The sequence below is a fragment of the Pygoscelis adeliae genome, unplaced genomic scaffold (genome assembly GCF_000699105.1).
Source record: "Pygoscelis adeliae isolate BGI_AS28 unplaced genomic scaffold, ASM69910v1 Scaffold126, whole genome shotgun sequence".
Classification (NCBI taxonomy): domain Eukaryota; kingdom Metazoa; phylum Chordata; class Aves; order Sphenisciformes; family Spheniscidae; genus Pygoscelis; species Pygoscelis adeliae.
In genome coordinates this window covers 1,704,349-1,719,706 of record NW_008824896.1, presented here as the reverse complement: position 1 = coordinate 1,719,706, position 15,358 = coordinate 1,704,349, and the positions used below count along the sequence as shown (strand labels likewise).

The window sequence follows — 15,358 nt, the reverse complement described above, 5'->3', positions numbered from 1 at the left end:
CAAGCCGGGGCAGGGGAAGCTGGAGCGCTTCCTGGCCGATCAGCAGAGCGAGATCGACGGGCTCCGAGCCAGGCATGAGCGCTTTAAGGTGGACAGCGGTGAGTCCGGGGAGGGGGAAGCTGGGAGAGCGGGGATGGAGGTGAGGGGGCAGCGGAAACGGGGCAGGCCCCGGGCTGCTCCGTGCGGAGGGAGCTGCGCTGCCCAAGAGCTGAGGGTTATCCGCTCGTCCCGGTGCTCGGGCAGAGGCAGCAGGCCGGCAGCTCGGCTGCAGACGGGTAGGCTGGGGTTAGGCCGGGTGTCCCCTCCTCCGACGCGCTTTTAGCGAGTAGTAATGTCGTGGTCCCCTCTGATGAGAGGAGTGAGGGAGGTAGGGCTGGGCCTGACTGGTCGCTGTCGTCTTCGAAACGCTTTCAGGGGGTGACCTGGGGCCTGTGAGGTGGGTGTGTGCATCCTCTGCTTGGGACGGGGCCCTGAGGCGGGGGGCGTGTCCGTTGGCTGGGAAGGGGCCCTTCAGTTGAGACCTGAGAGGGTTTTTTCTCTCACTTTTGCTTGGCAAGAGGAGTCTGATTTATTTTTTTCTTTTGCAAAGGACTGTTCAGGGTTAAAACTGCATTCAAAATGGGCTTAAAGAACAGCTTTTCATTAGATTTTTAATGAGCATTGATATGCCTCAGTCTGTTTTGATCCTTGTTGTGGAAGAGAAATAATGATTTGTTTACCCAACTTGCAAACAGCCTTAGCATTTTTCTGTTGAATTCCACGTTGGAGATCATAACCTTTCTATAAAACGCTCCTGATAGAATCAGCGTTTTGATTTGGAGGTTGCTTGATCACAGAAAATGTGATCTCCAGTAGAGAACTGGAGTAGAAGTGAAAAGAGTGTAGATGAGTGTAAGCGCCGGGCAAGGTTGTGAGTATTAGTTAATTTATTGGGTAGGTGACATACTTCTGATGTGAACTTTACTTCCACCTTTCCTTCAACCTTTCTGTCTCTTTCACGATAAAAAACTTGCTAAAGGAAAGTGTAGTGGAAATTAAAGCAACCCACAACTTTTGGCAGGTTAGTCTCTTTCAGGTCTGTTTTTCTTGTGTGGCTGGAGGGGCAACATTATTTGAAATTGTAAGATTTGATAGGAAGCATAAGATAAATAAAAGTCCCTCAGTACTTTCTTAGAAGCCCACTATACCTGAGAGTAAGATTAGTTCTGCTTTCACTAAGCATTTTACAGTTAAGCTCTATGACACAGTTACTGGGTCAGATAACCAAAACTTAGATCTAATTATTTTTTCAGTGCTATGGGATATGCACCATGGAGCACAACAGTTCAATTTAAGAAGTGTTCATTAAAAATTTTCTAAATCAAATCTCTTGATACCTAGAGTTATGTGGATTTTATTGTCTGTGTATAGAAATATGCTACAGGTAAAAGAAGTTTTAAGTTGATGAGACCACACTGCATAATTGTGCTGACACAATGTTCTCTAGCTACATCAAAAACTTTAAAGAACTATTAAATTAATTAGGCTGTTATTTTATGGATTATTTCTGGAAACCTATCGCTTTCCATGCTAACAAAATATTTTAAACAATGTTAATTCAATGTGGAAATGCATCTTTTAGCCTTCAAAAATCCTTTTTTCTTCAAATTCTACTGTAGTCTTATTGTGTTTAGATATTTTCTTTATAAATACCGTTCTGTCATAAAGATGTCCATTAATAAGGATCCTTGATAAAGGTGAGAAAGAAAAAGAAATGCTTATTAAGTGAAATTGAGATAACATTGTTATTTTGCAGAACAACAATACTTTGAAGTAGAAAAGCGTCTGGCTCAAAGTCAGGAGAGACTTGTAAATGAGACACAAGAATGTCAAACTCTCCGTGAGGAGCTTAAAAAACTTCGTAAGTTTTTTGCACATTCTTAAGATTGGACAGGATATTCATTCTTTAGTCCAATGTTATGCTGAAATGCTTTAAGTTTTAAATAGGAGCTAAAAATCCATCCATCAACTACATTTGTTATTTCTGCAAGTAGAGAGATGTTTTGCTTTTGTGTTCCAAGTCGGGTTTTTTTTCATGGAATTTTTGTTCTAATGGAAGAAAACTGCTTGCTTTCTGATTTTTGTAGCAGTAGTAGTACAGTGGGTTATGTATTGATCTTCACAATAAATGCCTCTGCTCTAAGGATTGCATTAGTTTGCCACAATACTACCTAGTCCGTCCATAGTGAAGTCTTGAATTCTTCTTTCTCTTTTTTTTTTTTAATGTTTTTAAGGGAAATTTTGGCTTAATTGCATTTGGAGAGTGAATTCTGTCATTATGTTACAGTGGAGATCCCTCACTACTATTTCTTCTTATCCAACAGATGAACAGTTGAAGTCACTGAATGAGAAAAATAAAGAACTTGAAGCTGCTCAGGATCATAATGCAGCCATTCAGGTACTGGAAGAACTTGACGATAGGTTGAAAGACTTTGGTTCAGCTGTCTCATTGCAGCAAAGAATGCAATCAATTTCCAAACTCAACTGTATCAATATCAGTACAAATATGTACTGATGTACATATTTACATGTCCGTATGGCTGTATGTACAGGAAAATTGTATGGGTTTTTTTAAGTAAATGGTAGTGTTTTAGCAAACTGAATTACAGGTGAACATATGTCGGAGCAGATGCTTTTATTTCAGTTTGGATAGATTGTTTCATTCTAGCTGAAACCTGTTGTGAAGTGACTTTAAGCTGAACCTCAGAAATTAGAAAAAGGTATAAAGAAGAGTTCTGTTTTTCCCCCCATCCTTTCCCACACTCTGGCACGGTTTTCCTTGCATTATGCTCAAGTCATGGGTTGCAGGATGAGTCACTTTAGCTGACTGATCCAGCAGAACGCTAATTTTGGAGCAGGAAGCAAAAACATTATTATTAGATTGATTTGTCCACGATGAGAAGACAGATCTGATTATTTCCCCGGAGGGGCTTACCTGGGCCTAATTGAAGTGATTTGTATTGACACCTTAGAAGGCAGAGGCAGTACTATAGCCTATAAATGAACCAAGACTATTGACGTTTATTTGATTTTGATACTGATTTTTTGCATGTATTCATTCCTTGGTTACTCTGTTATCTCTTTTATTTAACCAAATAAAACTGTTTCAGTGAAGTCTTAACTATCAAAGCTGTCCTTCAAAGAATATTAAAATTAGATGCAGTTTTGAACAGTTCTGTTTGTTTTGGATTTCCGTTAGGCCTTCAGTTTGTTTCATCTGCTCTAAGTTCAACAGTTTTCATTCTAATCTTCATTCAAATACAGCTAGAACCAGAGGGAGTCTTGTGGCAGTCTGGACCTCTCTATGCCAATTGAAAAACAAAGGCATGAAAACTACCTATTCAGTATGCCGGTCTTGAAAGCTGTGTGATACTTTTCTCATCTTTGCTGTCTAATCTTATGTGATAGTGGCATTTCGCATTTAAACATAAAGGGCCAGCTGGACATTAGTATCAGAGTGATTTATGGGGGAAAAATACATAAATTGAAATGTGTTGGCTGTTAGGCTCTAGAAGAAAGAGGTATGTTAACCTGCATTTGTTTGAATTCTATACCCCAATGTGATAGAAAAAATGGAAGCAGCCATGCTTTCATACTATGTAATTTAGAGTGATTCAGCTGCCCACTATAAAAGCTTCTTGTCGCAGTTTTCAGTTGACTGGCGTAACTTCCTGTGGTTTAGCATGCTTCTCTTGTGACGGTGAGTGTAAATAGTGACTATAAACTGTTATAGAAAGCTGATCACATTTCTTTATTGCTCTCTTGCAATTTTTTTCAGAGCCATTTAAGTAGAGAAAAAGAAGAACTGGAAGCTGAAAAGAGAGATTTGGTTCGAACAAGTGAAAGACGATCTCAGGAAGTTGAACATTTGAACGGTATAACCAAGAACATATTAAAAAAATACTTCACATGTTTTTGCTAAACAAAAAACATGCTTGAACAATTGAACTGGTATGGAGTATGCTGTTTGTATAGGCAGCAGCAAATAATTGATTAGGAGGAAACAGTATTTAGAGAAAAGGAGACAAGGCAGGAAATTACATGCTAATTGCAGAAAAACACAGCAGTTTGATGGTTGGTTTTGCAGATATAAAAACATACGTTATACAATACCTTATTGCACAAAATACAATTACATACATTATATCTTGCCTGTTCTCATTCTTTACAATTTAGTTAAGCTGAGTAATTAAAACTTATACAATTAGCTTTTTTTAACACTGATTTCCCTCCTCCAGAGGATGTTAAACGCTTAAATGAAAAGCTTACAGAAGCAAACACAGAAAAGGTGAAGCTTCAGTTAAAGTTGGATGAACTTCAAACATCAGATGTTTCCATGAAGGTGAGTAGTACTTTATATGCATACTACGTGTTAATGTTCTAGTAAGTAGTTGTTTACACGTGACGTAATCATCAGTTTGTCATTATTGACTTTGAAAGTAGGTCGAGTGTACTCCTGTTATTTATAACAAATTATTTTATTATAAAATCGCTGGCTGTGACTGGAAGTGAGACATATTTATGGAAGGCAAGGGGGCATCAAGTTGGGCAAGCATGTCCAAGCCTCATTGGTGGCAACGGTGGCTGCTCCTACCCACTAGGAAGAAGGACTCCAGGTCCATGAAGGCAGGTAGAAAGGAGAAAAATAATTATTTGTGAATCTGCACCATTTCTCTGTGGGCAGAATAAACTCCATAAAGAGCTGAAATAGAGGAGGAAAGGAGAAAAGAGGAGGAAAACTTTGATACCTTAATTTATTTCCTTTAACTAGATATTACTCTATTTAATGTTCTTAGCTAACGTAAGCTTTGAGGAAACTAACTCAAGTTTCAAGAAGTTCTTGTAGTTTGAGACTGGTAAGTTAGTATTACCAATGTAATAAGGAACACTGGCTATCATTTGGTGCTATTTACCAAATTACAGTACATTTTTGCTACTCCTACTCTGATCATAGTACTTTGATTAGTTTCTTTATTTTCTGTGGAACCAGTACAATTATACTATGCAATTTGCTTTTTAGTACCGTGAGAAAAGGTTGGAGCAAGAAAAAGAACTACTACAGAATCAAAACACGTGGCTGAACGCTGAGTTGAAAGCCAAAACAGATGAACTTCTACATACTGCCAGGGAGAAAGGCAATGAAATCTTGGAGCTTAAATGTAATCTGGAGAACAAGAAGGAGGAGGTAGTGTAATTACTGAGTGTTTTTGCCATTTCTTACAAATTATACCTCCTGATTAACTGTATTAAACAAAATCAAGTACTTTAATAACTGTTTTCGAGTGGAAAAAAAGAAGTATGTTTTGCAATTAGTAAGGTTTTAACTTGTGATTTTTAAGGAATATGTATAGTTACCATTATCTAGAATAGAAAAGTCAAAGATTTTAATTATAAGCTGGAAATTTTGGAGTCATTGATAACAAAGCTATATAGTGGTATAATGCTATTAAAATGTGTGGGAATACAGTTCTTAATAAGGGAAAGGGGCAGAAGGATCTGACTTAACATTCTCTGTGGAGAGGGGTGATGATATTTTTATTTTCCTGCAACAAAATAGATGGCAGAATCAATGGCCGTATTTTGAAAATACTCAGCTTCAGTGAGCTTCTGTTTGGGTATCTGAGCAGTTTCTTTAACAATTGTGAAAATTGGTCAGGTTTTCTGTGGCAGTTAGCTCTACTGAGGCTTTTGGGTTTATTTGGTTACGCATAATTAGAGCAATATGGGGACTCTCACTTTTTCATTTAGCTGAATGCGTGGGAGCAAAGACTGTTAGAAAATGTAACCATTTATGCTCTTTCTGGAACTTTTGGGGGTGTTTTAAAGTAAAAAACAATGAGATGGGTATTTCCCAAAATAAACTGGTCTGGAAAGACAAATTTATACATGGTGTTCTCATTTATCCTTTGAACAGGTTTCCAGAATGGAGGAACAGGTAAACAGCTTAAAACAGTCAAATGAAAATCTTCAGAAGCATGTGGAAGACCTTTTGAATAAACTGAAGGAGGTAAGACAACTTGAAGTATATGTGAAACAGCATTACAGTTGCTTCTACAAATTAAAAAACAAAATGTGTGAAATAGAAATAGTGGAATGCTCCCTCACCCTGTCTCTTCTTTAATTTACTAGGCAAAAGAACAGCAAGCTAGTATGGAGGAAAGATTCCACAATGAACTGAATGCCCACATAAAATTATCCAATTTGTATAAGGTGAGTTTATTGATTCTCTTATAAGTGTGTATTAGTATTACTTGGGGCTGAATCTTAGCATTAAATGTAATGCAGGCCCGTTTGGGGGTTTTTTCCCCACAAAGTGTGGATGTGGGGAAGACTAACTTCCATTGCAAAACATTGTGAAACATCCAAAGCATTGTTTTCTTTGCTGCTGTCTTAGGCAGCATTTGAAATGTTACATTGCTTGGATCATTTTGTAGATTAAGCAAAACTGGCGTTAAGATAGTAATTTTATGCTCACTGTTTTGAGGCTTCGTGTTGTATGAATGTGGTTATGACTTATGATGTTTTATTGGGAGGTAAAGGTTTGTATGTAAAATACAACCATGCAAGAGATATTTCTGAGTTTGGTTAGTAGAAGTTCATTTCAAATAACACTGCAAGTGTTAGTGTTCTGATTAAGACGCAGCTGAATGTCATGTATTGTGTCAAATAAGCACCATCTAAACAAGTGTTTAAAAGACGTGTAGATGAGGCACTTAAGGACATGGTTTAGTGGACATGGTGGTGTTGGATCGATGGTTGGACTCGATGATCTTACAGGTCTTTTCCAACCTTAATGATTCTATGATTCTAAGTAATTTTTGTTTGTTTTGTCAGCTCAAAGAGTGAAAAATATCCTGTAGCTATTGACTAAGACAAAGTCAGCTAAAGAGATTACTCTTTAGTTTACGCATATTAGATTCACAGGTTAATGAGTTCTGTTTCCTGAGTTTTCTTGTGTGGATACCCACATAAACATTCCACCCTGCTTAATTCTGAGTTCTACATTAATATTTTGTCTGATTAGATGTAAACTAATGTCCCTTCATTGAACAGCAATTCATTAGTTAACTTTTCTGGAGCATAATGCATTACCATTTACCTTTTAATTCAGTTTTGTTTTGGGTTTTTTTACTCCTATTCATTCATGCTTTTATTATAGAATCATTGATTTGAAGGAGCTTAAAGGTTTGTCTTCCGCTTAACATAGGGTTTGCTATGTACTTGTAACCACTGACGTATTTGTCTGACCTGACATTAAAAGCATCGATATTGACTGCCCTCCCATGGGAGCCTATTCTGAGACTTCGCTGATTAGCAAAAGTTGAATCAACTTTATTTCAGTTATCTCTAATGGACTTGCAGAATTGCTAAAGTATTGTACAGTCTTGCACTTGTGAGACCTCTAACTTGAAGCAAAGAAACATAAATGTTGATATAAGATTCCCTAAAAATACCGGATTTTTCAGGATGATGAAAATTGAGTACTCAAAATTTCTCCAAATTTTCTTTAGTGAAGAGAAGGAACAAAGCCAGCACCAGCTATAAAGCAGCTAAAGGGCATACATTTTATTTGGATTTGTCATATCAAATCAATCTCTGACACTTCTTACTCTCAGACGGGCAGTTTGCATCAAAGTGAGACTTAATCCAAGTGGAAAGAGAACTGTCCAGTTTAGGTGAATCTTAGCATTTTGTTCAAAAACTGCATGTTTATAATTTTTGATCAGTTTGAGCTTTCTTATAAAAATATAGTTGCTATTACTGTATAATAAAAGGTTAAATAAAATGCTTTTCTTTAGAGTGCTGCTGATGACTCAGAGGCAAAGAGCAATGAACTGACAGGAGCAGTAGAAGAGCTGCACAAGCTCCTGAAGGAAGCAGGTGAAGGTAAGCTATGAGTGTGAAATGGCAAATGGAACAGAACAATTACGCTCCTTTCTAAGTACCTTGATGCATTGAAAAATCAGTATTGAGCGTTTACGAAAGGAACTCCATTAGGCTTTTGGGATGGTGGAAACATCAGTCACTTTGTAAAAAAAAAAAAATGTTATGTGACTAGTTGAGTTTACTTTGGGGGGGGGAGGTGTGGGGAGGAACTACCTTCAAATACAGCTGGAATTTTACTTTGGATTTTGATGAGAAGATCTAATTTTGCAAGATATGTCTTCATTCTAGTTTCTCATTATAGATTCCTTTTCACTGATAAAAGGACGGTTCACATTTTAGCCCCCTTCTAAGCAAAGGTGATAGGCAGCAGTTTATGCTTCTGTCATGCTACTGAGTTTTCTCATCAGCATGAGCTTCTGCAGATCATAAAAAGTTAAAGTAAAATTTAAGGTACATATGCAAATTTTGGTCTTTAAAAAAAAAAGATAGAAACAACCACAATACAACAAACTGCTTGTCTGATTTAATTTTAGCTAATAAAGCAACCCAGGAGCATTTGGCTGAGGTAGAAGAGTCAAAAGCTGTAATGGAAAAAGAACTGAGAGAGAAGATCAGTAAACTGGAAAAGGAGCTGGAGAATGCTAATGATTTACTGTCCGCTACAAAGCGTAAAGGTAGGGGTCACACTGGGAACTAAAATACATAAAGCCTCAGGCTTTCTATCATAAGTAGTCTTGCATGAAAATACTATACTGAATTTCTGTAGGAAGTAAGTGCATTAATCTTAATTCATCTTCGGTCATTTCTAATTATGAATTTTAGAAGCTTTTTCGTGTGTGTGTGTATATGTATGAAAATATACTTTTTATATATATAAAGTATATTCCACCACCACCACCAAAAAAAAAGCATTTCTATCAAAATGTTTTTTGAAGTTCTTTTGTTAATCTGACTTACCTTTTCAAAGAAAAGGGAGAGGAAACTTTTCCTTAAGGCTGAATCATCATGCTTTTAATGGTTTTCTGGAGAGGGGAGTGGGGTTGATAAACTATTCTTATTTTCCTCTTAAAAAAAAAAAATAAAGCAATGGAAAACAAACCTCTGTCCTTAAAATTCCATTTAACATGAAATCTTGCTCAATAGTCACTGTTCTAGTTCTACTATTTTTTAATTAAAGAAGAGTCTGTTTGCTACATATAGGTAATTTCTAAAGGAAGGAGAGAGCAGAGCAGGAAGGAACAGAGAAACATGATATATATTTGCTATCTGCCTATGTTAATTTAATGAAAGTAAACAAGTGCTTTGCCACTGTAAATCTGCAGTTTGCTAAGAAATCTGATGTTAAGCTTTGCTCCAGCTATTTCAATTGTTTACGTTCAGAAAGAATCTGGATTTTAAGAGTCTAATAGCAAAAGCTTTTCAGCATTTCAAATTAAACTAGTCAGAGACCTTGATAATGTATGACATGGAATATTGTATATAATACCAGTCACTTGTGCGTATATATGTATAATACAGATTACAGAAAACTCTTAAATCAGCAACTTTAAGGACTTAAAATAGTAATTTAAAATACGGTAGTTGTAAAGCACAAAGGTGTGTGAAGACATTCCTTATATTTATATAAATGTATTTATGATGGGAATTATTGAAGCTTTTTAATGGTAACTGGTGGGATTATGTCTTCAGGAGCCATATTGTCTGAGGAGGAACTAGCAGCTATGTCTCCCACTGCTGCAGCAGTAGCTAAAGTAGTCAAGCCTGGAATGAAATTAACTGAGGTGAGAAGAAACTCTTTAATTTCAAGGCCCTTGAAATGCCAACAGAAATACGTTAATAATATAAGGGTGCAGACTTCATTCGCTGTTTTGGACTTAGTGTAATGCCTGACTGAAGTAAATGAAATCTTTCCATGCATTTGAGGCAGACTTTACTAGCTAAGTTATTGGGATTTTTTTCAACATGCCTTACAGTTTTTCTTTAGTAGATGAAAATATTTGTAGGGTCTTTTGGTTCTTTTTCTGAAATACGGTTTTTGTTTGTGTACATAAACTTATTTTCTACATGCATTTTTGGCAGGAGCTTTTTTTCTTATTTACATAAATTTTTAATTGATACTGCTGCACATTTGACTTACACTTGCAGAAGAATTAACAGTGATAGGTCGTACATATTCTAGGGGTTTTTTTGCACTTTTATTTATGCAATTGTTATTTTCATTTTGTTTGTTACTGGTCATTCTGTCCAGCCATTAAATTACTTTCTTCTGTGCTTGCTACTTTCTTTTGTGGTACTAGTTTTGATATTTCTGTTTTCTTAAACTTACTTAAGATTTGTCCATTTTACACAGAATTCTTTTATTGCATAAAGTTGCACTATAGAAGTTTGCCATTTTCAAATTGATAGGGATAACTGCTTTGCCATGGTATGAGTCCTAAAAACACTTTTTTTTTTAAAGTCCATCTTGTTTCTCTGAATTAATTAGTTTAGAGTTGTATAAAATTATACCACCTTAAAGTATGAATTATGTAATTACCAGTGGTTCTTTGATACATCAGGACAGACATATTTAAAAAAAAAAAAAAAACAAAACCAAAAAAATCTTCTGTTGCAGCTGTACAATGCATATGTAGAAACTCAGGATCAGTTGCTTTTGGAAAAGCTGGAGAATAAAAGAATCAATAAATACTTGGATGAAATAGTGCAGGAAGTAGAAGCCAAAGCACCAATCTTAAAACGTCAGCGTGAAGAATTTGAACGTTCCCAAAAAGCTGTTGCTAGTCTCTCTGCAAAGCTTGAACAAGCTATGAAGGTCAGTATAAAATAAAACCACATTATAAAATTACGGAAAAAATGGATTTTTAATTCCTTAATCCTAATTACTGTTAGTAAACGTATAAAATGGATCTTTTTGTCAACTTTTATTTTGGGAAAATATCTATTGAACTTTCTAGCCTGCAATTTATTGGACTGTACACAGTATTTTATAGAGACGGCGTTTTTATAGTGAAGGCTTAAATGTGGTGACTTACAATCTCTAGTTTTCTGAGAGAGTAGAGTTCTTTATAAACAAGGATTAGTATTTGTCCGAAGAAGTAAAACTGGACTTTGGTGCCCACTTCCCGTTAATTTTAATACATACACTAATACAACATGAAAGAGCGTGGCTTTTGATTCCTAAATCTGTGGAGTTTAACCTCTGGAGCGTAACTTTAAAGAAGAAAAGCGCAGTTTGATTCACAAGGCATGTCTCTCTAAATTATGTTGTCTCTCTGGAAAGAAATGTGTCTGAGTTTAATTGCTATGTGTTTCTTAATGTTTGTATGCTTGCAGGAAATCCAGCGATTGCAGGAGGATGCTGATAAAGCCAATAAGCATGCCTCTCTGCTTGAAAGAGAAAATCAGAGACTGGAAGTACAAGTAAAGGACCTTTCACAGCAGGTAGAACAAATGTTGCTATGGTTAAATGTACTATTTGCAATTTATTTATTAATATGGTGCTGTATTTCTGAAGTTCACTTGGAAGTTTTGTTCAGCCACAGTCATGTACACTTTGGTTGTCATTAAGAGCCTTAGTGATGGTAAAAGTTTCTCCTTGGGACAATGTGATATTTACATTTCTGCTTACAAAATTAGAATAAGTTTAGCTGGATACAAGTGATGCTGCTTTAGGATAATATTGATAAACATCTGACATGGAAAACTCTCATATATATAGTTTGTTTGTTTGATTGGAATGTCCTGTGATCTGTTTGCAGAACTGAACACAGAATATCTACTCCTGATTTTGATGTGGTTTCCTTTTGTCAAACTGTTTTTTCTATAATGTAATTATCTTACAAGTGTTAGTTGGTTGTAGTAGTTTGTATGTTGTAGTAAAAATTTTCCTTTATTTCCAAGTACTTTATTTCTAACATTGTTTTTCAGAGCAAACTTCTGAATCTATCTTACGCTAGAATGTTCTCTTTCAGATTCGTGTGCTTTTAATGGAACTTGAGGAAGCTAGAGGCAATCACGTGATTCGTGATGAAGAAGTGAGCTCTGCTGACATCAGTAGCTCTTCTGAAGTGATATCTCAACATCTAGTCTCCTACAGAAATATTGAAGAACTTCAGCAGCAGAATCAGCGTCTCTTGGTGGCTCTTCGGGAGCTGGGAGAGGCTAGAGAAAAAGAGGAGCAAGAAACGACGTCATCTAAGTAAATTATCTGTTCCTTCTAGTTAACTGTTTATACTAAGTAGTAACAGGGATTTATTCAAACACTTCAGTTTTTTGCTTCTGATCGTTATTAATTGTGTGCATATGCATATGTAAGTGTGCATATGCTCATGAGTAGCTATGTAATTCATAAAGGCAAATTGTTATTAAGAAACATTGTCTTCAGTTTTAGATTAAAATGGCTTTATAGCTATAGATCTTGTAATAGGTCCTCTCATCAAAATTCAGAGTAAAAGTAATTGTTGGTCTTTTAGTGAATGTGATTTCACACAACAGAGCTGTTTTCTGAAAAAGAAAGATAAGTTTTCATTCCCATTAGCTGAATAAAAAAATTGAATATGTGCATATCTAATTCACTAGCTGTGAAGCCCACAGATGAGAACTCTGTATTATAAGTTCTTAGCCTGAGTCTCTGTTCATGCTACTGACTGTTTAAAGTTATTCACATGAATAGAATTACCTCCATTCTGTTTTTCATGGAAGAGGCCTACTTTCTTTGTCATCTACAAAATGGCAAGCCCAAAGGCCAATCTTTCTAGAATTTGCTCAAAAATCTCAGTGGTGCTTAATGTTCAAAGGTGCAATAAATGTACACTGAAGGACTTGTGACAAAATGTAAGGGTTGTGTCATCTTGGTATGCTTCACTGTGTATGTTACTGAAAACAGCTGTTGTTGGTTTCAGAATTTCTGAGCTTCAGAGTCAGCTTGAGGAAGCTCTCAATGAGCTAGAAAAGCTGCGTGAATCACGTCATCATCAGTTGCAGCTTGTTGAGTCTATAGTTCGTCAGCGTGATATGTTCCGCATATTGCTGGCACAGACCACAGGAGCTATCATTCCTTTGCAAGGTAAGCTTCACATTTCTGCATCATTGAAAAAAAATAAAATTGTCATTTGTTATGAGTTTTCAGTAATGGTGCTGTAATGGTACTAGTAACTTCTGTTAACCTGGTGATCAGCTTTTACCCTTACTCACTGGAAAACCCATGAATTTGGATTTAGACACATGATTTTATTTTTACAGTGTAATAACTTGCTACATAATGACTGACATGTAGTGGTGACTACGTGTGTTCTGGTAGCATATTGTAGGTATAAAGAATGAGTTGCTCAGGAGAGCCCAAGACTTTCCTAGCAATACAGTATTGTTTTAGCCATATTTCAGTGTGTTTATATGGTCTTCTGCTTTAGTAAGCATTCATTCAATTGTTGCCTTTAAAATCCCCTTTATATTTTTTTAGCTTCAGGTATATTACCAGAGGAGATTTCTCTTACATCTACTCCAAAGCGCCCAAATTTACCTCAGGCCATGTCAACTCCTGCTCCAGTGTCAATGGCTGAGTCAGTGGAGACTGTGGAGGCTAAGGCTGCACTTAAGCAGGTATATTTTTCAATAAACACTGTAGAAAGCTATCACTATTTCCTTTTACTCTTGTAAGCACTTCAATGTCTCTTCTTTTATGTAGTTGCAGGAAGTTTTTGAGAACTATAAAAAAGAAAAGGCAGAGAATGACAAGTTGCTGAATGAACAAAATGAAAAGCTTCAGGAGCAGGTCACAGACTTGAGGTCACAAAATGCAAAGATATCCACCCAGCTGGAGTTTGCCTCCAAACGGTAAATCAGCTGTTTAATTTCATTGCCTTATGTATGTGTTCTCTGTCAATAGTCATGTTGACTGCTTGATATCGTTTGCTCAGGAAGAGTTGCCAGTTAAACATTAATATTGTTTATTCTGTTAAAGAACACAAAGGAAATAGTGAAGGTGGGATCAAGAATATACCTTCTAGTTGAATGAGCCATATATGTGAAAACTGATGCACAAGAACATGAAACGTATAGCTGTGTACATACACCTCTTGCAATTAAACAATTTAATGTGGCAAATACACTTTGTTTTGTTGTTCCACGTGAAGTTATGAAATGCTGCAGGATAACGTTGAAGGCTATCGTCGAGAAATAACATCTCTGCATGAAAGAACCCAGAAACTCACAGCAACAACTCAGAAGCAAGAGCAGATAATTAACACTATGACTCAAGACCTCAGGGGAGCCAATGAAAAACTGGCAGTGGCAGAGGTTAGTAATACAGTGTATTGTACTCCTAGATATGCCAAGTTAGCACAAGAGTTTTTCTTACTATTATCTTGAAAGCTGTCAGAACTTGAATGTGTGGCTTTTTGAGTGCATCAGCTATTAAATTTGTAAAAGCTTGTGTGCATATACATTTGGTGCATACATTTGTAACATTCTGCAAAATATCTCAAGTACTGAGTGAAGATGGAAAAATGTTCCAAAGGTGTTTCAATTTACAGAGAAAATGGAATGTGATTAGTCAAATGGTTGTGTTCTTCCTGCTCTTGGTTTAATTTGCATGAATTTTAATGTACAATCTGTAATCTTAAAAGCTCTTTTTTTTAAATAGTATTAACTGATCATAAAAATATTGTCCAAATTAAAATTAATGGGCAGATTTGGGACCGATAACAAAGTTCTTGTTATTATTTGCTGTCTTAAAGGTGAGAGCAGAAAACTTAAAAAAAGAGAAGGATATCTTGAAGATGTCAGATGTGCGTTTGACTCAGCAGCGTGAGTCTTTATTAGTTGAACAAAGAGGACAGAACTTGCTGCTTACTAATTTGCGAACTATTCAGGTATGTGGTATTATTCTTATGTCCAAGTCTGGTCTGTCTTTCAGAGTTTTCAATAATACCCATTGAAATCAACTTCAGCAGTCATGGGATTGGGTCTTAAAGTGGATTTTTTTTTTTCTATTACAAACTGACACTGAACATAAAATATTTGAACAACTTGTATGAGCAATTTGTTTAAGCAAGTTTGTTATTCCTGTCCTAAATTATGATACTCTGTTATTTACTTGGGCAAAGTCCTGAGAATTTTGAGTTGATGAGAAGGGTTTTCACAATAAAATGGAAACAAAACACATGAAACAAAGTGAAAGGAAAAAATCTGTATGTTAATTTTTTTGATAGCAAAATTTATCAGTGCCTGCCTTGGTAGTTTATTTTCCTATTGTTTTAAGGTATATTTACTTTTATATCTTAGAATCATAGAATAGTTTGGGTTGGAAGTGACATTTAAAGGTCATCTAGTCCAACCCCCCTGCAATGAGCAGGGACATCTTCAACTAGTTCAGGTTGCTCAGAGCCCCCTCCAACCTGACCTTGAATGTTTCCAGGGATGGGGCATCCACCAC

At 36.2% G+C, this 15,358-nt stretch overlaps 1 protein-coding gene across 1 annotated transcript in view; it reads left to right on the top strand.

Annotated features, from left to right (window-relative positions):
• Positions 1–15,358, top strand: part of TPR (translocated promoter region, nuclear basket protein) — a 45,568-nt gene that overhangs the window by 777 nt on the left and 29,433 nt on the right. The window contains exons 2-20 of the mRNA XM_009324661.1: positions 5–98; positions 1,796–1,900; positions 2,364–2,437; positions 3,818–3,914; positions 4,278–4,381; positions 5,060–5,224; positions 5,954–6,046; positions 6,169–6,249; positions 7,839–7,926; positions 8,460–8,600; positions 9,616–9,707; positions 10,541–10,738; positions 11,260–11,367; positions 11,898–12,124; positions 12,828–12,991; positions 13,385–13,524; positions 13,610–13,758; positions 14,058–14,220; positions 14,661–14,795. Of these exons, the coding sequence (XP_009322936.1) occupies positions 5–98; positions 1,796–1,900; positions 2,364–2,437; positions 3,818–3,914; positions 4,278–4,381; positions 5,060–5,224; positions 5,954–6,046; positions 6,169–6,249; positions 7,839–7,926; positions 8,460–8,600; positions 9,616–9,707; positions 10,541–10,738; positions 11,260–11,367; positions 11,898–12,124; positions 12,828–12,991; positions 13,385–13,524; positions 13,610–13,758; positions 14,058–14,220; positions 14,661–14,795 (2,418 nt within the window). The remainder of the gene's footprint in view (positions 1–4; positions 99–1,795; positions 1,901–2,363; positions 2,438–3,817; positions 3,915–4,277; positions 4,382–5,059; positions 5,225–5,953; positions 6,047–6,168; positions 6,250–7,838; positions 7,927–8,459; positions 8,601–9,615; positions 9,708–10,540; positions 10,739–11,259; positions 11,368–11,897; positions 12,125–12,827; positions 12,992–13,384; positions 13,525–13,609; positions 13,759–14,057; positions 14,221–14,660; positions 14,796–15,358) is intronic.